This window comes from Pipra filicauda, unplaced genomic scaffold (genome assembly GCF_003945595.2).
Source record: "Pipra filicauda isolate LSUMZ 115617 unplaced genomic scaffold, ASM394559v2 scaffold104_size2351352_pilon, whole genome shotgun sequence".
Lineage (NCBI taxonomy): Eukaryota > Metazoa > Chordata > Aves > Passeriformes > Pipridae > Pipra > Pipra filicauda.
In genome coordinates this window covers 1662605-1685316 of record NW_024103485.1, presented here as the reverse complement: position 1 = coordinate 1685316, position 22712 = coordinate 1662605, and the positions used below count along the sequence as shown (strand labels likewise).

At 37.7% G+C, this 22712-nt stretch overlaps 1 protein-coding gene across 1 annotated transcript in view; it reads right to left on the bottom strand.

Annotated features, from left to right (window-relative positions):
• The window catches only part of PIK3C2G (phosphatidylinositol-4-phosphate 3-kinase catalytic subunit type 2 gamma), a 205679-nt gene that overhangs the window by 147308 nt on the left and 35659 nt on the right, over positions 1 to 22712 (bottom strand). Inside the window, exons 8-10 of the mRNA XM_039379280.1 lie at positions 19652 to 19715; positions 14680 to 14802; positions 7786 to 7819 (exon numbers count right to left, since the gene is read on the bottom strand). Coding sequence (XP_039235214.1) covers positions 7786 to 7819; positions 14680 to 14802; positions 19652 to 19715 — 221 coding nt within the window. The remainder of the gene's footprint in view (positions 1 to 7785; positions 7820 to 14679; positions 14803 to 19651; positions 19716 to 22712) is intronic.

The following is a 22712-nucleotide window of genomic DNA, read 5'->3' as shown; positions in this document are numbered from 1 at the left end:
TGACTTCAGCACTAAGTAGTTACTTACTTCAAGGGAACTGGCAAGGCAGCAGTAGAGTGGAGAAAAGGCACTGGTTAAATTTTAAGACCATAAGCTGTTGTAACTGTAGGGAAACAATTCACAAAACACACACAATAGCAGCCAGAATCAGACATAGTCAGCACTCAGATGGTCATGGACTTGTGATAAAATTACACAACAATGGACACTGAAATACATACCCATGGGAATACATATGAAATGCAGAAATACATATGAAATATCACTGTTATTTCCTCTGGCTTCAGCTCTGCAGTGCCTTTTTTTTTTTTTTTTTTTTGTGCAATTACTGACTTTTATCTATCTTCCCTCTCTCTGTTTTTGGAGCAGCTTGGGATTGCCTTTAATTTACCAGTGTAAATTAAAATACCCAATCCTGGCAGCCTCTGTTGAGTGAAGAGAGCTGTTAAGAGCACTCATTTCTAAGGCAAGGGACAGGTTAAGAGAGAAAGTGTCATAGTACATTATATCATTCCAAGATCAAGATGATTAGTCTTCCAAAAGGAAGACAATTTCTCCTTTTCTCACCCCTCTAACTCTTGGGTTTCTACATGATCAAGAACACACTCTCACCACTTGTTACAGTTCTTGACGTGCTCCCTAAACTTGTGTGCCCACTGTAGTCAGCAGCTATCTATTAACTAATAGTGACTATGGGGGGCAAAAAAAAAATGAAACAACCCAGGAATAGGAAGTCTGAGACATCTATTAGTTTTTATAGTTGGAATAGATGCAGGAATCCTGCCCAACATCACATACAGATACCACAATTCACTGGAGTTAGCTATCTCAGTTTCCTGACAGAAATGTGTCCAAAAAACTGTATCCTCAGTTTGGAATTTTATTCTCCTTCTTTGATACCTTTTGCCTTTAAACTAGCAAATACTCAGAACTACTGAGTCACAAAATGCATGGCAAACAGTGCCAAGAAATTATTTCAGTCTTCGTTTTATAACAGACAAATTTTAACTATGTAACAATAGAAATATACATAAAACTAAAATAGTTTGACATACAGTGGGGTTTGCTACTAAAAATATTTACAGCAAATTATTGCACACGTGAAGGATTGCCTAGATTACTACACCTTGGTATGTTGTAATCACCTTCCACATATGAAAACTGAATCATTTTAGAGATTAACAGGTTAAAAAAACTCAGTCCTTTTACTCTCTGTGTATACCTCTCTGTCTAGCACTTGTTTTTAATTACTTTTTTATTTATTCTCTTCAATATTTCACCATTTATCATCCTCCATCATAACTGTTTTGAATAAATCTTTTCCTCTAATGATTTTTCCCCTAGAATACCATTTCATTCTCATAGCCAGTTCTCTTGGATGTGTCATCACTTATTACCTTCCAAACTTTTAATAATGTTTAATTTGCACTGAATTCTTTTACATCCCCAGAACTTACCTATAGTCATACACATAGAACCTTAAGAGGTCCAGAAGAGGACATAACCTGACTATTGTTTGAACCAGTACTTCCTACCTTATCTGAAAAGTACCACACTATTTACATTTAGAGTAAACAGCTACTTGGGAGATTCCCTGTCTCCAAGCTGTTCAAAGTGGCTGATAGGTAGATACAGCATAACAGCAAAATCCTTATTTATGCAAATTGGCCTGCTGCAGTCAATGATTGCTGAGTGGAACCTTCCTGGCATTTTCTCCAAAAGAGGGTAAAACATAGCTCAGGATCTGTGGAAACAGACTGTTTTTATAACAGGTTGTTTTTATACAACCCATATCATAGGATTTAAGGCAATGTTTCAAATTTTGTCTCCAGAACAAGAGGAAATGTGTTATATCTCAGCTAAACCACAGAAAGAAGGGAATACTCCTTGGACAAAGGATTCCCAAAAAAGGAAAGTCAGGAGAAACACACACAAGAGGGTGAGTATTTTCCATAACAGAATATTTACACATGCCAGGTGAGGAACTGTGTAAGATGCAAGATGCCTATCACTATATCCAAGCTATCTTGTCCATTGACCATGTTTGCAGAAAAACTATTCTCATGGTTTACCTGCTAACAAGCAGAATGTCAGATATGTAAAAACCAGACAAGCAAAGAGAAAACTCAACTAAACCAAAGAAAACCCACCAAAATTGAGTGGGGAATTTTTGCCATAATTATTATAACACGCTTCTATCTGCCAGTGATGAGGTGCAAAAAGTCTTCTCGCTGTCGGAGAACTACCCCCTGTATTACTGTGCAGGGAGATGGAGCAAGGTTGAAAGCCTTCACTTAGCTGCAGGCAATGTCCATGAGACTCCCTGCTGAAGGGAGCTGGGAAATGTTATTCCTTTTCCTCTCTTTCTCACGTTTCCATCTTTCACTTGAGGGCTTGCTGGGTCTGTGCCTGACTGCAGAAATGGAGTCAGTCTGGAAACAGGGCCTGAGATGGGCACTACAGGCTGTCTCTTGCTATAATGGCATGGAAGGGGTAAAGACAATAATGGAGAAATAAGGAGCAATCAGCTCAGCTGCCAGTCAAGGGAATCAAATGAATTTCAGCATTATTCATCTAATTACTAGGAGATACAGAATGAAGATAATCTCAGGAACAGAAGCCCTCAGGTGTAAGCAAATGTCCAAGTACAACCTGCTCTGCACCTCCAGGATTTTTTTTCAACATTCATTTTCTCACTCTTAGTAGTCTCAGTTTTAAAAAACTCTATGGTTTCTGTGCCTGAGCCAACCCTTTTTCAAACCCCATTCTTCACTCATTAAGACCAGTAGCAATTAAATTAGAGACAAACATCTTGGATAGTCTGTAAATGTCCATTACTCATAAAACTTGGTCAGCATTTTTCTACTGCATTTTTATGAGCTGCTGAATAGGATTTGGTAAACTGAAATTATATCGCTCCTTCCTGAAGCCAGAGAACTTTACCGGGTTTGATGACTTTTATGATTAATAAATCTCAGATGAGAAAAGACTGTTTCACTGATTTACATAGCACAGGCTATGGACTTCCTACAGCAGATTCACCGTTGCAGCTGTATCAGAACTTATTTTCTAGAAAGATGCCCCAGTCATAGCCAGCAGGGAGGAGACAATGAACAGACCACATTGCAAAGTGAACTGTGACCGAGATTAATAATCTCACAACTCAAACCTCGTAATTTACTTCTGCTGTGAAATTATTTGGCATCACCTCCTCACTGAAGGTGAGAAGAAATCAGACTTGCAGAAATGAGATGAGAACGAGGGAAGTGAACTTTAACCACAGCTGCCAGATATGCTTATTTCTGACACGCTCCTTGTACATGAAGTCTGAAGGAATAAATTTCACCCTTGGTCAGAAGCAGAACAATCTGCACCATCCCTGAAAGTATTAATGAATATACCTGCAGGTGCCTTCAGGATTTAGTAAGGAACTAGTGTATTCTGTACAGAACACTACTTATTTTCTTCTTTTCAGTCCAATATTACAATTCACAGTTTAGTGCCAGACCTTCCAATGGAGCAGGTACCTTGCTGTTACTGCACCAACAGATGATGTCAATTCAATACATGCTAAACACTCTCTCTGACTCTGTACATGTTTTGTCTGGTTAAAACATGTCAAATATCTAGTTGAACAGAATTTGGAATGAAGGCTTAAGACCTTTTTGACACATTAAAAATATTTCTGTGAAATGGAGCTTTATATTTTTCTTTCCAACTTATTTTCAGAGAGAAAAAAAGGAGAAAAATCTTGAATGCAGTTTATGTCACACACACACAAACCCCTCCAACCCCCCATAAAAACAAACAGAAAAAATAACAGGAAAAGACCTCCTAACATTTCAGTAAAGTGCTAAGCAGCATTAACTAGATCATTGTTGTAATAAGAAAGAGGAAAAACCTGAAAAGTCTGTAATGCAAATAGTGATAGGATGCAGCTTCCAAACACCAATATTTACCACATTGTTACTTCCTACTAGTTCAAGAGTCCTATGGATTATCCCTTGAAAGTAACTTAAAAATCTGCTGTCCTGTTATCAAAAATGTCTCTGCTCCTATATGCTTTATAAGGCCTTGATAACTTCTGCCTAATTTTTTTGAAGAACTGGGGGATTGCAATTATTTAAAAATTGGTCTTGATTAAAAAGCCTCTGACTTTAAGACCAACATATCAGAATGTAACACAGCAACAACTTAAAGTTGAAGAGCCATGCTCTGATTTGAAAACAATGCAGGAGAGACACTTACAGAGATGAAATGCAATCAATAAAAAGCCCTTGACACTCTTCCATATTGCAAAACAAAAAGTGTTATTTCCAAAACAAAAATATAATGGGTTTGTGATAAGAAAGGAAGGAAGTGGAGTTTTCAACTTTAAGGAAAACCTTAAAAAAAAACTTCCATTTTTCCCCTTTCTTCCTTTTTTTATTTTTTACAACTTTCTGTTGTGAATATTTTTATGACCGGGTCTAGCAGCAACTATCAAATCCCAAGCACAGTGAGAGAACCTTTACACTCTTCAAATATAATGCTGACTTCATTGTTAGCAATACAGGTGTGCATTTATTCAATGAGATAGTGACTGCAGCAATTCAGCTGGAAAAGACTGTCGTTCCTGGTGCGTACTAGACTTTCTGGATGGGTCCCAAAGAACTACTGATCAAATTCCAAAAGCTGCTTATTATGTCTGATCTGCTGAAATCCCTGCCTGAAGTAGCAAGGCTGTAGACACTGAATAAACATTCATTCATCAGCTTTTGAGGAACATGCACAGACTCAGTTTTGTACCAGCCTTGCTGTCTTTTCACACTCTGGACTGCAACAAACTCCAGTGCTAAATATCTATTAACATAAGTAGTCTTAGTCATTATTTTCTGTGAACACTTGATGCTGCAAAAGGTCCTAATGTCTAGAAATGCCTATAGTTCCTCACATCTAAGAAGAAATAAAAAAAATATTTTAAGCACTAAAACAATCTTCTAAGGACTGCACACAGATGAAAAAGAACATGATCCAGAATCAGGTATAACATGGATAAGTACTGCTTTATTCACAGCAGTGGAACAAATTGTTCTACAGAGATAACTCTTAATAAAGGCAGTTATTGCAACACTAAATCAAGGCTACATATGCTGAATATAGTCTTTGACTTGCTTAGTCCAAGGTGAATGACTAATAATAAACCTCTGAAAATTTTTTATTAAAGGGAAAGATTAAAGCAGTTTCTAAACAAATTATTAAGTGAAGCTTTAATTTTAATAGTATCCTCTATCTTTTCTTCTTTTGTGGTAGGGAGAAGATATAATGAAGAAAATCAAAACTCTTTTATGATACTCAGGGTAATAGTTACTACTTGGGGAAAAAAGAGGGAAGGTAAAGGAAATTGTTAGTTGGATTAACTGATAGTTGCTCTTGCTGTTCAAATTTGATCCTGTTTTCTTCAAGATAAACACGAATACATGGAAGAGACAGAAAAGAACAGTACAAATGGGAAATGTAGTCTGTCTGCTCCTTGGCTGTCAACACTGACTTCATCTGCAACTGTGCTGCTGGAGAAAGCCAAGTGCTTAGGTTTAAGTTTCCCAGAGATCTGCAAAGATTTACCAGCACTGAGCTAAGGCTGTGATTTTCCTTTAACTTTGGGTCAGAGGCTTGCAGATTTTTACATGGCTGCAATCCTAGACTGCTAAGCCTAATAAAGTAAAAGAAAGGGTGGGACGCAAATGAGGTGGAAAAGGAAACACAAAGGTGATTTCAGCAGGAATATACAACTCACCACCTATTAAATTTTTACTTCTAGCTTCAGCAGGTGAAAATATCATCTGGATTCCTCTCAGGCTCAGTGTTCCTAGATCGATGGATGGGAGGCCCCATGGCATTATCATGAAAGGGAGCACTGAGCAGAAAAGGACTAAACAGAGCTTGTCATCCCCAAAACAAGAGACATGTAATTTGGCTTTACCCACTTCTTGAATGTCAGGCTTAGGTTCCAAAGGATCAGTTTTGGTCATTGTACTTACACTTTTTTTTTTTCTCAGACACTATCTTAACACCAGCTTTGGTATGCTAGCCCATTAGCCTAACCTTAAATATTTTGCTGACTTTTAGGAATTTATTAAATAAGTGCAGATGCAGGGCATCTAGCATGTTAAAACATACATTAAATATATATCAGTGCATGTAAGAGGGCAATTGGAAAATTGGTTACCTTGGACAACTTTGAATATAGACCTCTCTATGGAATGACTAATGGCCTGGCAAGTTCTGGCTTGCAATCAGTAAGTTGTACTTTCTAATATTACACTACCAAAAGGATTCTGCAATTGTTTTGAAATTAGGGTGTGCCAAGAACAAACAGAAGCATAACACTTCACAGTTGAAGGTTTCCTGACACAAATAAATAGGTACAGAGAGGTAAGGAGTAAACACTGAATCCTTTATTGTTATTCAGTGAATCAGATTTTCCTTGAGGAAGCTGCTGATTCAATGGAATCCAAACTGGGAAATATCTTTCAGTAGAGGAATGTTTTAGATCCTTTCCAGTCAGGTTTTCTGAACAGTGTGGAGAGGATGTTTCTAAGGTAGATGTTGATTAGTAACTATTCATTCTTTCAGCAGCAGCAATTAGTTGCCATCAAGAGCATTAAAAACATGCACAGGATAAAGGACCATATCCAAGGGAGAAGTATCCTACAAACTGTATTTGCCTTCTCCCTTCTGCACCTGCATGTTCTCCCCCCACTCTCCTGGCCCTCCAGCTGCTTAGCTTTTCCTGGCAGCTTACAAATGTAACTGCTGTTTCTTTTTTTTGCTGTTCATGAAGTTGAATAATGCTGAAACAACAAGCCTGGCATTTGGAAACCTGCATTTGAACCACCTCTGTGGTTTGAAAAGCTGCTGCAGCCTTTGTGGTTGGTTCACCTTTTTGCCTCTCTGAGCACCCTGCAGTCGGAGAAAAGCACACAGAGGAAAGAGGGGAAAAGAGCATTTCAGAGGCTACTTTTTTTCTTCAAACAAAATGGAGAGAGACCAAAGTTCCTGAGCACATCCCAGCCCACCCCAGTGCTCAGCTGGAGGGACCTCTGACAGCACCCTTGTAACACTCCCAGCTGCATGAGAGGTAGAGCAGGACCCAGTGTGGCAGGAGCCCTGATGTGGGTGAGCCCTCCTGGAATCCAACCCATGGCAGAACAGACTCCTGCTCATCCCTTGGTCTGTGAGGTGCTTCACAGTAATGCCAACAGTGCTGGGCATCAGCCAGTGAGTCTAAGCTATTTTTAACTGAGGAATTAAATAAGGAATGGCCTATGATTTTGTCCATTACTGTTATTTAACCTACTCTTTTTATGACAGTCTGTCATTAGATGAAACACTATTTGTACAACAAAAGATCACAAAGAACTAAAGCTTAAGGAGAGGGAATGAAAGTTCTTGGAGCCAAGTGGAAAAGTCATACAGAAAAGTAATTTAGACTTCCACAAAGTTCATTATTTTTCCTTTTCTCCATATGAAAAGCTGGAATTAAAGACAACTGCCATGACCACCACATACTGTAATCAGGTCTTTCATTCCACTATTCATTCTCCATATTTGAGTCTCCAGATTAGTTTTTGGAAATGCTCTTTTACTTACACTTTTAACTTGTCATAATTACTTTATAATACGACTAAATACGTAAATGTCAGCAATATGCCAACTCTACCAGTTCAGTAATACAAACAAATAGCAAAATGTGTTTTCTGATGATATACCTTGAATTAACATATTTTAAAAATAACACTTTACCTTTGCTGGGTGTTTCCACACTTTGAAGTGAATCCTATAAAGACAAAACCAGAGGGGAAAGAAGTAATCAGTTACTTCAGAAAAGACCAGGTAGCAGTTATAACGGTTATAGGAGTAGTACTCGTAGAAAATAAGGTGAAAATGGGGAAGGACATATTTTATTGTTACAATGACAGAAGATATAACTGGGATTCACAGTACCAGGACCTCCTTTCTCCAGCTCTTCCACCTGCTTCCTCTACCATCTCAGACAAGTCACTCAGGACCTGATTTCTGACAGCATTTGGGTATGTCAAGATAAAAAAGAAGCACTTATCAACATTAGAGGCACATACACATTCTCAGCCTCTGTGTTGGTATAACAGAGGTAAGAATTCCCTCTCCATCCCTTTGCATGCCTTACACATTCAGACATGAAGCCCAAACCATGCTGAGTGAGCAGAGCCTCAGCATCCTTTCAAAGCTGAAGAGCAACAAGTCTCCACCCAAGTGCCCTTCATTTCACCTACGTTCCTGTGCCAAATCAGCAAAAACAGCTATGCTCTTCAGTGGCCTTTGAGCAGGCAGCTAGCCAAAGGCAGCCAACAGGAAATACTAGGTGTGGGGATTTAGAGGGTGTTAAGGCCCGTGGTGTCTAAACATAGCTCTTGACATTAAGGCAAAATCTAGATTCCCACCTCTCATATCCCACTGCTGTCAGCAGGAACTTCTGTGTGCTTATGTCTGCTGAAAGGTCAGGCCAGTTATTTAGACTGAACTGACCAGCCTAACTAAATTTTTTGTTGTTTGGGGTTTTTTTAATGCTGATTTATTAAATCCCCAGGCACAATAACTGCCATCCATCAGACCTTGCTCTGGGCAGAATTAAATATTGTGACACTGCTTGTGCCTCCCTGTCCACAGAGGAAAAACTGTCATGGCAGGTAGTTCTGCATCTCCTGGCGGCACCATCAGCCCCAGGGCCACAGGTGGGACCCAGCCTTGGCCCAAAGGCAAGTGTGGGCACACCTTCCCCTGCCTGAGCACCAGCTGCTCAGTCTGCCCCGTCTTCACCTGGCTCTGACATGAGTCAGCAGTGCCCTGGCAGCCAGGAGGGCCAACCATGTCCTGGGGGGCATCAGACAAAGAACTGCCAGCAGGTCAAGGGAGGGGATTGTCTCGCTCAGCTCTGCACTGGGGCGGCCTCACCTTGGATATTTGGTAAGGTTTTGGGTGCCACGATATAATAAGGATAGAAAGTTACTAGGAAGTCCAAAGGAGGGCTACAAAGATGGTGAAGGGCCTTGAGGGGAAGCCATATGAGGAGGTCACTTGGTCTGTTCAACCTGGAGAAGAGGAGACTGAGGGGAGACCTCATTGCAGGTACAACTTCCTCGTGAGGGGCAGACACTTCTCTGTTGTGACCAGTGACAGGACCCGAGGGAATGGCCTGAAGTTGTATTAGGGGAGGTTTAGGTTGGGTATTAGAAAAAGGTTTTTCACCTAGAGGGTGGTTGGGCACTGGAACAGGCTCCCCAGGGCAGCAGTCACAGTACCAAGCCTGACAGAGTTCAAGAAATGTTTGGACAAGACTCTCAGGAACATGGTGTGACTCTTAGGGATGGTCCTGTGCAGGGCCAGGAGTCAAACTCAGTGATCCTTATGGATCCCTTCCAACTTAGGATATTTTGTGATCAGACCTGCATCTACCAAAGTGACACAGAAATAAATGTCGCAAATCTTGACCAGAGAGACTAGAAAGTTATTTCTGTTTCAGCATTGCTCATGGCTCGTGCTGTTTGAACCCATGTCCCTGAAAGGTTTACTGTCCTCTACAGTCATAATCTCTTTGCAGTGGGTTGAGAATGCTTCATGTTAGTACATATGTGTTCAGCATGATGCTTCTCAAAAATTACAAAGCATGCAGAGGTGGCATAAGAAATACTGGATGCACGTTCTCCCTCTAGCACCCAGCTTGGAGCAGCAAGCATTTGTCTGGTAAATATGAACAGAAGAAGTCAAATGCTTACTTGAGGGGAGAAAAGCGACATCCAGGCTGAGAATTACGTTTTCACAATCTTTATAATGCAGTGAGACAAATGGGAACAGAGACCTTTGTTCAATTCTCTCAAATTTTGGAAAGTAAACAACCTTTTGGCACAGCACTTGTAATTTCAACATAGTGTAGCCTGTTTAATATATAGTGGATTAGTGCTTGTTTTGGCAGGATTTGATCTCCTAGGACTTTTTGTGAGCTGCTGTAAGAAAGGAAGAGGGGAAAAAAAAGAAAGACAGATGAAAAACTTTAATTGTGCATCAGGTCCAGAGTCTCCCCTGAACAGATTTTAAAATCCCAGGTTAGGTTGGTTAGAGACTGAATGAATCACATTTATAAAGAGATGCAATCAGCTAAGAAGAAACTATCACTGGTGCCAGTTGCTTTCATAATCTCTTAACCATGGTACAGGAATGCACAGTACTGGCAGTGAGGAGGCAGTAAGGAGGTAGTAAGTACAATTTAATTAAACACAGAAGATTGAAAGTAAATTTCTTTGCTTTTCTTTTTTTTTTTTTCCATAAAACCAGAATTAAATAGAAGCACATTGAAATTTCTTTCCAAGTACGCAAGCACACATGTACAGATACGTATAAACAAACATATACTGGCACCCTACATAATTTACATTGGAAGAACTAAGCAGTGGTTTCCCTAAGGCATTATGTGCACATGTGCCAAATGGATGTGTTAAAAAGTATTCCATGTAAAACCACACCATACATTACACTAAAGAATCAGGAAACCATGGTGAAAAAGCAATTAATTTTATTTTTTTTTTGGCATTTCTCCTTTACCTGATGTGTAATGCTGCAGCACTTGAGATGTAACAGGTAACCTCAAAAATGTCACTAAACTTAATGTGCAAGTTACTTGCTTGTCTGAAAAAAAGCTTCTCTTCTACCTAAAAAAACATTTTGGTACTATGCTGATGGACACAATAGAAACAATTCAAGCAATCTGTCAAGATACACTGATACTGCAATATTTAATAATTTTGTCAGTGCCCATATTCACATAAATTGACCCTACAATTCAATACGAGTTTAACTCAAAAAGAGGTTTGAAAAAGTTGTATTCCATCAAACAACTAGCTGCTAAGTACTAATTTTGACCCCATATGTTGCTACAGGCAGGAAAGCTGGTCCATTGTCTTTGGATAAATATTGATAAATATAGATACACTCTGATTTGTTATGCTTACGTTCTATTCCATACTTGAGATAGTTGCATATAATGTGTAACCTCTATTTTCATAAAATGGAGGTGTTCAGGTTACAAAACATGCAGAAACATACTTTACTGCTTTCATGACATTTATAGTTCAGTTGCTGAGAAAGATGAAGTTCCTTATAGACTCAAACCTGAACATTTTCTAGATTGCTGCAGTCTGATCGACTGTCCTAGCAACTGTTTCTCAAAGGAGGAAAAGGCAAGAAGCAGCAACAGCGTTTGCTGCTGCAGGAATAGTTGGACTCTTTTTTTTTTTTTTATCCCCCTTCACTTGTTTGAAGCCAGTTGTTAGTCAAGTCTGGTTCAGCAAAAAGGGAGTAAGAGAGAGCAGAGTGTCAGGAAAGGTCACAGGCAGCTTTTACAGGAAGGCTTCAAGGGAGACACAACCAGTTCAACTAACCAAGCCTGAAAGGCAATGTTAAGGGAACAAAACCTCAATAACTTAAAAACTCTAAAAAATGAGTAACAGTCTAGTCAGGAGTCTTCAAGAGAAACGTGGAGCAGCTTCTTACTGAATATTAGGACAGAAAAATATTTTAAGACTATTCAATCAGGACACAGTATTTTTAACATTCAGAAGAGGGTATTCAGGAACAGTATGATTTTTCTCATTACAGAGAAACAAACAGCATCATTATCATCACCACCACCACCACTTATCATTTTTAGCCTCTGGAGATCACAGCCAGGACCAGCACTCTGCTGTGCTGGAGACTGTACACATAGATAAGGAGAGCTGTTCCTTGCTCTGAAGGGCTTATAACCTAAATAGGGGAAACAGAAAAAGGAAAGTGAAGTTGGTTCAGCAGAACCTGTATATGTTGGAGACTGTCTATACAGTGGAGTTGGAAATTTGACACGTGCTGGAGAATGAGCAACAGCAAAAGAGGAACACAGAGCAGTGGGTTTTTGTTTGTTTCTTTTTATAACAGGATAGATAAGCTCATAATTCAATTATTTGCCTAGTAGCAATCACTTAATCTCTAAAATAATTCTGAATAACACTGATTCTGAAGACAATCAGAAGCAAACATGAACATCAACAGAAACCTTACATTTGAAAAAGATGACCTGTACTCTTTGTTTTTTACCCCATTATCTTATTTTTCATGATATGAGGTGGGGTTTTCTGACTGTCCAGGACAAGCCACACTAATAGGAACTGATTTGGCTCTTTGACCACTGTATCTATTTCTCTGCTCAAATTCAGAGAGGATGGGGCTGAAAATGGGGATATGCAGTATATATAAGCCAGTCATAGGAGGCAGTTTCTATGTTGAGTTCACAGAGCTGACCCAAACACTCAAAGAGAAAATACACTAATTTTTTCTTACCTCAAAAAAACAAAACAAAACAAAAAAAAAAAAAAAAAAAAAAACAAAAAAAAACAACAAAGAAACAAACAAACAAAAAAAATCTTTTAGCAAATTAGTCCCAATACAGTTCTTCTGCTCTCTACTTTCTACAGGGAAGTTCTATTACTGTCCTTTCTATATTTTAACTGGACCTAGCTCTTTATCTATCTCTTAAGAAAGATTCTGTGTTGGTAAAATACTTTTCTTAAGGAGAAGATGCTGATCATCCTGATGCTTCTCAGGAAGTCTGGAGTTTAACTGAAAAGTAGACCACATGAATCCCTTGTTACTTCTTTTATCTCTTTTTCTACTGTATTTGCCCTCTTATATACAGGAAAAACTTTAAGTGGAGATATACTTATTTCCATTTAATTCCACAACATGCCGTAAAATGTGTGCTGTGCAGACCCATTTATGCAGTTTATCCCCAACAGTGACTTCTAATAATTGAATGCTGAAGCAGACATGAAAATATTTAGGATGCTATAGAAGCAAGACTTACAGTGAGTCATGACCTAGAAAGGAAGCAAGGGAAGAGGTTTAAGTGAATCAGCTGGTCAGGTCTGAGCAACAAACAAAAACCCTAAAGCTATGTTGTTTCTTGCAGCTTGGTCCTTCAGAACACTTGCCAGCCTTCAGAGAGACAGCACCAACACCATATAACCAACACCAGAAGGCCTCAGCTGGTTCTGCCCAGGGACATGCAGTATCAGCTCTGTGGAATCTGTCTCCTCTGCTCCAGAAACATGGTGCAGGGATTTACTTATAATTTACTTACAACCCAGACCTGCAGAGAGCTACACTGATGTTCTAAAGACTGTTTGCTTGGGTTCTGTACTTTAAGGTGGAAGCTGTTCCCTCCCCTGGCCCCATCTCAGAGGAATAAACAGAGGCTAAAAATGCAGAGATTTAAGAAAAGAGGTTTTCTGAACATCACTGGAGCCTTTTCAACTAATATACTTTCTGCTCTTTGGGAAGTCTTTTCAGCTCTCTGGAAGAAGTTTGCCTCTGTATGATGGTGACTGTTTGAGGTTTTGAACCTGCTAAGAGTAAGTGTATATAGGTGACAGTACAGAATTGATATGTATCAGTCCTATGGCACAAGGAATGTTATGAAAAGAATTACACTAACTTTTCCTAGTCTTACAGCATATCAGGCATATTAAGTCCCACTTATTTAGCTAGACATGTTTCTAATTAACGCTCACTAGTTAATTCAGTTAATGCTAATTATCCCGTTGTTTACTTCCCTGTCATAGGTGTTCTTACACATATCACAAGCCATGAGAAAAAAAAACCAAAATCAAAACCAACAAATACTAAGGAGAAAGAATAAAAATTTGTAAGGAGGTAACGTTCTGAACACAAACATTCCACCCAGTCTGGCATGTTTTTCTAAACAGCATTTGCCATGAGAAAGAATGACAAAAGACCACATATGGAAAGAAGAAAATTTCTTAGAAACTTCTTAATTTTTTTAAAAAGTGTGAAGAGGGAATTTCATTACAGTTTGAAAGAATTAGCATGACTTATGACTATACCAGACTAAATCCAAGTGATTAATGGCTTGATTTTCAAATTTGCTGAGCACCTGCATCTTCAAGACGCTGACTTCAGAAGAATTTTTGGGTGCTCAGAACTTGTGTAAATCAGGTCATAGTGACTTGTCTGAGGTCGTACCAAAGCAGCTGATGATGTCAAAACTGAGAACAGATACTGCCCTAAAAAGTCCCAGTTCACAAACTGGAACAAAAGGGAAAGGTCCAGAAACTCCTGGAAAACCCATTTCTGTGTTTTAAGAGTATTTCAGCTAAAATCAGGACTGCTGGTCCTTTTCTGTATAAATAGCAGAAACATTTCAATCTGAAAATAACCTCAAAATTCAGGTGACATTTACAGAAAAACAAGTTGGGCTATTTTTTTATTGTTGTTAACAACCTACGCTAAAATATAAAAATCTAACACTTTGAAATCACAATTTGGTGAATAGGTGATGTGGTGAGGCAGAGATTTGTATGTTCAGTAGGAACTGGAAAGAAGAACCAGAAGAGAATATCAGGTCCAGTTAAACACAAAACAAGTCCTCTGTTGCTCTTCTGTCGCACATTGTCAACATTCTTTTCTTTCTTTGTAGTGCCTCTTACCTAATATTTGTCAAAGGAAAAACATGTAGCAAGACAGTAAGTGGACTTGATCAATCAAAAAATTAGTGATACCCATTCAAGTTTCAGTTTCAAGGAGAAAAACAGGACATCAACGTGCTTCTTTTACCTGTGCTTTCACAAGTGGCAACGCACTGAGTTTCTTGACTGCATCAGTAATGTCTCTGGTTTCCACGAAGCAGAGGACACTGCAGATTGCTTTAGTTGCTTCAATCACATGATCAACTTCATGCTGTTGACAACAAAGAAACTTAAAAAAAAAAAAAAGGCAAACAGTAGACTCAAAGCATTTATCAGAAATGCCTTACCATAAACTTCATGCCAGTGAGTGTGTAGAAAATCATATCTGCTCAAGCAAAATTCAAACACCCCATGCATTAATCTGGCTACACTGAAATCACTAATGACCAACTGTTTCCTAAGGAGACCGTAATTTTTGTTGAAGTCCAATTATTTTCCACAAAATAATTATTTTCCGTGTTGAAAACTGCAACAAATTTGGTATTAAGGACTGATTTGAAGGCAAAACATTGGTTTGTCTGAACTTCAAGGGTGTAGAAGCACTGTAAAGAAACTTCTGAGGAAGCCTGAACCCAAGAGATTCACAAGCTTTCTGAGGTTTTATGATTCTCTGAATTTATCCTCACTATTGTCTCCTACCCATCTCTGTGAGAGCTGGAAAACAGCCATGTTCCTCCTAAAAATAGTGACTGTGTGGGAGGCTGCATAATCTGACACCTGTGGACTGAGTACTTCTGCAACTAGCTTTCTGCAAAAATATACATGCAGTTAAAACTATTAAATCCTATTGATCATAAATTTAGACCTTTAAATATTACCATATGAAAAAAATCCCTAGATGAATAATCTCAGAAATACTTTGGGGAATTCAAGGGAAAAAATTTTGATCCCGAAGGAAGGAAAATGCAGTCTTCAAATATCAATTTGAACTGAACTCTATGTTCAGGAAAATAAATAAATAAAAAATCATGGGTTTCCTGCATAGTTCTATCACTTCATTAAACCTTAAAATACATTCTCTGAACACACAGAAGCTCTCCTATAAATATTCTCCATGTTTCTGTACTGATAAATGTTCCTTTTAGTGCACTACAGCATGTCTATGTACCGATAAAACCATTTCTCTAACTCATCCATTTCATGCCTGAAAAAGAAAAACTGTACCAAGATGAACTTTCTGGTTTCAAGCTTAAGGTTCATGTGCAGACTGTACTGAGAAGGCTAACACCTCCCATTAATACAAATAAATATAAAAATATATTGAGGCGACTAATTCCACATTATCTGCCTTCAGCAGAACTAAAGCAGGAATGAATTACATAAAATATGCTCAAATATTTGGTGATCAGATTCTATTAAATATAAGTTGTTGGGTTTTTTAGTAATTAAGGACAGCAATGCCTTTTCATAATGCAGGTTCTAGAGAGGAAAAGGCTATGGCTGACTGTGATCTCCTGAGAACTTTAGACTCTCCTTTGGTCTGGAGGTGATTGGCTGTTCTATCAATTTACAAAGAGGACATTTCCTTTCTTTTTTATTTCTTTCTTACCAAGTAGGTTTTTATAACTGAACTCTTGCAGGATTTACTCTCTGTGCATGCATATATTGCCAGCTGAAGCAGGAACCCATAAAAATGGCATGGCTTTGCTACTGTAAGTAACACTGACAAACCCAAAGAGTTATACATGCTGATTTACTGTGAGTTGTTGAAAAAATGTCTGTCTATATTTAAACATATGTACATATATATATTTAATTACTATGTAGAGTTTTTAATGAATATTAAATATAATTCTAATTCAGCACTTAATTTAAATACATTTTAATTTAGCATTTTTCCTCTTCACGGGGGGGTATGAGTTATTAGAACATGGGATTTTATGCTTGTAAATACATTTATGAAGGGCAATTACTGAGCAGTACACAAGCAATGGGCACACACAAAAGTAATCCTTGAGTAGAGAAACAGCTCTCTGGATAGGGAAAAATAAAAAAAATTAAACCAAACCCACAGTTTATATATTTTTGTACATATACATACTATTCCATAAAGAGAGCTGGATATCTTGAGGGATGTATCAATTTCTGTTTAATATGCTATCCCCTTTATAGATAAATTATCAAGAACTTAATATTTATAGAAGCTAGTATACTATAACACATTGTTTTTATGGTAACTATTTCTGAAGAGCATATTGCAGATGAAGGAGAGTAAGCATATAAAAAAATTATATAATACTCTATAATATGAATGGTGACTTCTTTCACACTGTTTCTCTGTTGGGACATTACCATGTAAAGAACTTTCCTTTTTCATATGTAGAGTAGGACATCGATTTCTGTCCCAAGAAAGGGAAGACAGAGATTAATTTCTTGCAGAAGTTTCACGTCTTCTGAAATTCCAATTACAGTCAGCAACTTGTAATTTTTTTTTATTTTTGCCTCTACGTATTTAAATACCAGCAGAACCTTAGAAAGATATTTTGGTGTTTCAATTATTTATATGATTAAAAAAATGTTACTTCATTCTAGAACTTCTACATTCTGTATAAAAAATTTACAAAGTCTTCGCTACAGCAATAGCACATTCTGAATAGGTTTTTAAATAAAGTGCATGTCAAGTGATTATCAGGGCAATCAAAAGGGCTGGTTGGTTGACTCTGGGAACACTCTTTACATTTCAACTCTAATAGCACCAATCCCCTCCCTGTGCCAAATACCTTAATGTTGTTTTTTTTTTCATTTTTGTTTTATAGAGGCATTATCCATCTTAAAATGAATTTTCCATTTATTTACCATGATTAATAATGACAGTGGGCTTGTCACGTAAGTCAGAAGTGTTGGTGTCTCCAAGTCTTTGAAAAAGTAAATTTAGAAATATGCAGATAAATGTGCAAAATACTGTTTGATTTGGTTTTTTAATTGAGAATCTCAAGATCTGTCTGATCAAAACCAATGCTTAAGGAACTTCCAGCTGAGTACAGAACTTCAGCAGGTACGTGTGCACTTAATTTGGTGTATGTGAGTAACTCCCACTGCCTTAAATTTCAGTGTGTGCTGAGGGTGGATTGAGGTGAATCAGAGAAGGACAACAACCCTCCCAGTGCTGCAAGTGCTAGTTTTAAAAATCAACATAACAGCTCCTGTGCAGCCTTGGGATGTGGGGCAGTTATAAAGATCTGAATTTTAAACCTTCTTCAAGGAATCTAGTAAGAAGTTAGAGAAAATAAATAAACAAGGATTCAAAGGCCAAAAAAAAAGATGTTCATTTTTTGCTTTCTTTACTACATATTTGTAAGTTATTACATTACAGCTCCATAATTTTTAGCCACTTATTAAAACAAATCAATAACACTAGTTTTAATTATTGCAGGTTTGAAAAAGCTCCATATGCTGATGCCTTTGAATGAAAACATCTGCATGGTGATCTGACCCATATAATTAATTTGCAATACTGCTCTTTTAAGCAATTCATATGAACTTTATTGAGTGTCCCAGAGTAGGCAAGACCTTATTAAAAAAAATTAACTACAGAGAAGTTTAGCTCTAGACACACACATATTTTTTAGATAGTATGAATATTTGAAAAATGTACTTCCTTCCCTTTATAAAAAGTTAATGATCTCAAGAAATTGCTTACTCAAGGTAAAAATCTTTGGCAAAAACAAATTTAAGAGTGCTTCATTATAGGTCTGAGGAATATCTACACAGCATCAGTTGCAGAGGGTGGATTGCAAAGTCTCATTAATGTTGAGGTTACAGCCTTCTTTGAATTTAGAATCTTCTTACTTTAGGCCCTAAAATTTCAAGTGAATGTAAATAATTACCCTGATGGGTCTACTTCAGTAAGGAAATATATATGCACATTTCAGCTTGGGGACCTCAATTTTCCAAATGGTTATGGCTGCATCACATTTTATACACTAAATACTTTCCTTTGAGACGTTGCTTACAAAGGAAAATTCAGTGAATACCTACACAGTTATCAGGCCCAGAGCTTTACTTTGTAGCAAGGCACAGTTCAAAAGCTTATAAATTTGCATGCATTTTGAAAAAGTATCAAAGACTTACATAAAAATATAGAATATTTTTATCTCTATATATTTAGTTACATACTTATTGATATATATTTATGTACTCATGTATATATGCATTTACATATAGTGTGTGCATGTATACACATTTGTATGCAAGTGTATGTTTTCTGAAAATTCAAAATAGAAATACCCATGGATCAAGATATCCAGAGAGATTAAAATCTGGACTTAAAAATAAGTGACAGAGTTCTGAAACAAATAATAATAATTTTATGTTTTAACATACATTTCAAAGAAATCCACAATTTAGCATAATGAGTTATAACTCTGGAAGGGATGCCCTGGAATATCTCCATGCTACTTCAGTATTCTTTGATTTTACCAACACCTTTTGTTTTCTTTCTAGTTTTAAACCCTTGAAAGTCAGTTATAATGACAATCTGAAATTCAGATCAAATAACCATGAGGTTTCTTCCAAGGTATGACTCAATTTTTCCTCTAGACACTTGTCCTTAAAACACTAGTTAGCAGAGAAGATTTCTTAAGAGATTTTTCCTTTAAGGATGTAGCATTCAATTGGCAGCCCACAATGCTTTCAAATAAAATCTCATGGGAGTTTTGCTGTCTAAACCTAATTCTTCGAAGTATCACATGCTTGCATATATATCCTAAATATGTAAACATTAGGCTTGTGGGTTTGAAAATCAGGGACAAATTTTGCAGATACATATAATGCATTATACCTCTACTAATTTCAAATATTATACTGTCAACCCAAATGATCCTGCTTTTATTTACAGGTTCCTTGACGCTTAGAAACGGTCACCTTTGATATTTTAAATTTGTAGCACCTTCTCCCTAAGTTCAAGCCAAGTTTTATTAAGAGAATTTATATCCTTTCAAAGTCAGATTAAACAGCCTTAATTAAAAGTCTTTCTTAAGTGCATCTGAGACAGATTAATAATTAGATACCTTTCACATAGAAGTTAATGCTTTTCTGGTATAACAAACTGAGAAAAATACCTCATTTTGCAACAGATATTCCACTTGATCTCTATAGTTCATAATAACAGAGAAAAGGTTCTGCCTGGAAATCAGAAAAAAAACCAACATCAAGTTAATAACAATTAGGTAAAGAGAACAGGTTTGAGTCTTTTTTCCTTTTTTTTTTCCTTTCACATTCTGTAAGTCTGGAATAGCTTAATTGACAGTGTTTTTATGTTGGTATAAAATAAGGACAAGTGTGTATGCAGACATCATGTAATTGAGTCTGGATCTTCATGTTTTTTGGTAGTTATTTGCCACAAAGACTAGATGCAAAAAATCTACATATACATGGAAGATACAAGTTTCCCAAGTTAAAGAACTCCAAGAAGTGATTTGCTATTTCAGTGTCTACTGAACTTCACATCCCATTTATTTTACTCTTTAAGGTTAAGCAAGTGCTTAAATACTACCTTGAAGAAGGATGAACTTAAGCATGTGCTACTTTCTTACAGCTAGACTTGATGATTTTAAAGGTGTTTTCCAACTTAAATGATTTTATGACTCAATGCCTTCTTTCTCAATCACTTCACAGACTAAAGTTGCTGAGAATCAGGTAAAAAAAATCTGCAAAACATCTGGAAAAGCTCTACATTTCAAAAGTCCATTCTAAATCACAAGTATAAAACCGTGTGTCATAAAGAGAAACCATTGCTACATAGCCCACTAAACTTTATTTGCATACAGTTCTCAAGTTTACATTCTCAAACTGCTTCAGCAACTGCCTTTTCCTTAGCCTTACCTAAGCTGTGAATTTGTTTTACTTCTGTAGACAGACTTATGCCACTCTGTGGTTCCATGCCTTTGTCATGCTACACATCAAATCACCACAAAGTCTGTACAAGCAGATTGCTGCGTCTTAGCAAAGCTTCACTAAATTAATTAGGATTATGAAGAGGAGCATACATTTTCTACACTGAACTCCAGGACTGATGCTTCAGCTGTAAATCTCACCATTTCAGGATCACAGGTTCCAAGTGCTATCACCAAAAGATAACTAAAAATCAGAGTTTTGCTTTTAGGAAGTGTTTGTGTAATTTTCTGTGTTTCAAGCACTGTGAAATTCTGGCTGTCGATTATTTGTCAGCTGGAACAAACCAAAAACAGATACCTGTGAGAGAAAGCTAATGTCTGACTCACAGGTGCATTTCTGTGTCAGCCTCCTCTCTAGGGTCAAGACACTAGGAAAGGATATGGAAACCCTAATCCCCACTTTTACACCCTGCCTACCCTACTGACACATTATTGCCTTGATGGTCATCAGAGGTAAGTTAGGGTTTGCACATGCTTTTATGAAAAAGTGGAAATTGCAATTTATATTCAATTGCAACTGAACTACCTTCAGCTGCAATTAATGAGGAAAGCATTATTTGTTTTACTCTATTCTTTACTTTATTCTTGACTTTTTTGCATTCCTGTATCCCCCAATCATCTTCTGTCAGGGTTCTCCCTCTTCAGAAGGCTTAGAAGGGAATTCCCCCCAATCTCCTACCCCCATTGCAGTCTGGTAGCTGAAAGTCACAAAAGTGTTTTGATTTCTTCAGAGCGAATGGACTATTGTTTACAGAGAAATTGTGTGTGTCCTCATGTGTCTCAGCTGGGCTGACAAATCAGAGATGACGGTTGTAAGCAGGGCCTTAAAGTACAGGTTTCAAGGTACATGATTAGGCTTCCATTATCTATATAGCAGGACAAGGAGAATCATTGCACTGAAATAATCATAGAGAAATGTTAGGTGGCCTTCCCTGTGCCAATACCATGGTGCATTTCCCTGCAGACAGTACTATTCACTTCCTCTTAAAGGTAGTTCTGCCTTTACAGCTTTTTTTTTCCAATCTGCACTAGCTTTATCTAGCCAGGCTTTTTGTGTGTGGAGTAGCTGCCTGGCAATTCCTCCTGTAATCCTGTTAAATCATAGCTAATACAAGTTGTTGCTCTACTTTGACCAAATCTCCAGGCATAACATCTTTTCCATAGCATTGCCCAGCTCGAAAGTAGTTCTGAACATGTGAGCTTGCCTTGTTGATTTTTTACATCCAGGTAAGCATATTTATTAGCACACTTGGCCTAAATGCAGGTTACAGAATAATTTCATTAGTTATAATGATAGTTTAAAAAATTAGCGTGTTTTCCATCAGTTTATTCTTCCCTAGGGAATTTTCTGTATAAAGTAGCCATAATTTTACATAATTATTAGGAAACTAATTCAGCAACTTGTACCAATGATTGAAGTATTGCTACCAATGCTATCCTGAATATCTTTGTCTGCTAGATAATAACAAAGGTGTGTTATCACACAGACATACTTCCTATTTGTACATCTTTGATAGCTGTGTATAAATATGGCAATGCTAACCCAGGAACATTCAGTGCATCTTTGATGTTGAGGACAGTTTTTAGCAAGGTAATAGTCTTCAAAAGAAAAGAAATAAGAAAAGTACAAACAACTTAAGAGAGTCAGTCTACATGGGAGGAAGATGTCAAGTTTATACCACATACTTACAGCATTTATTTCTCAGTTCCCTGGTAGCACCATCTACTGAAGACATGCTAGGTTCCCTTTCTAAAATGCTGTTTATCCCTTTCTAAAATGTTTATCCCCATGCTGCCTAACTAAGTATGGCCAGGCCCAGATGGTTGTGGTGGATGAAGTTATGTCCAGCTGGTAGCTGGTCACATGTGGTGTTCCTCAGGGTTCAGTATTGGGGGCAGTTCAGTTTTATATCTTTATCAGTCTTTTGGACAAGAGGATCAAGGGCACCTTCAGCAAGTTTGAAGATGACACCAAGCTGGGTGGGAGTGTTGATCTGCTGGAGGCTGGGAAGGCTCTGCAGAGGGATCTGGACAGGCTGGATTGATGGTCTGAGGCCAATTGCATGAGGTTCAACATGACCGAGTGCCAGGTCCTGCCCTTGGGTGACAACAAGCCCAGGGAGCACTACAGGCTGAGGGCAGAGTGGCTGGAAAGTGGCACAGCACCTGATCATGAGCCAGCAGTGTGTCCAGGTGGCCAAGAAGAACAACATCCTGGCTTGTACCA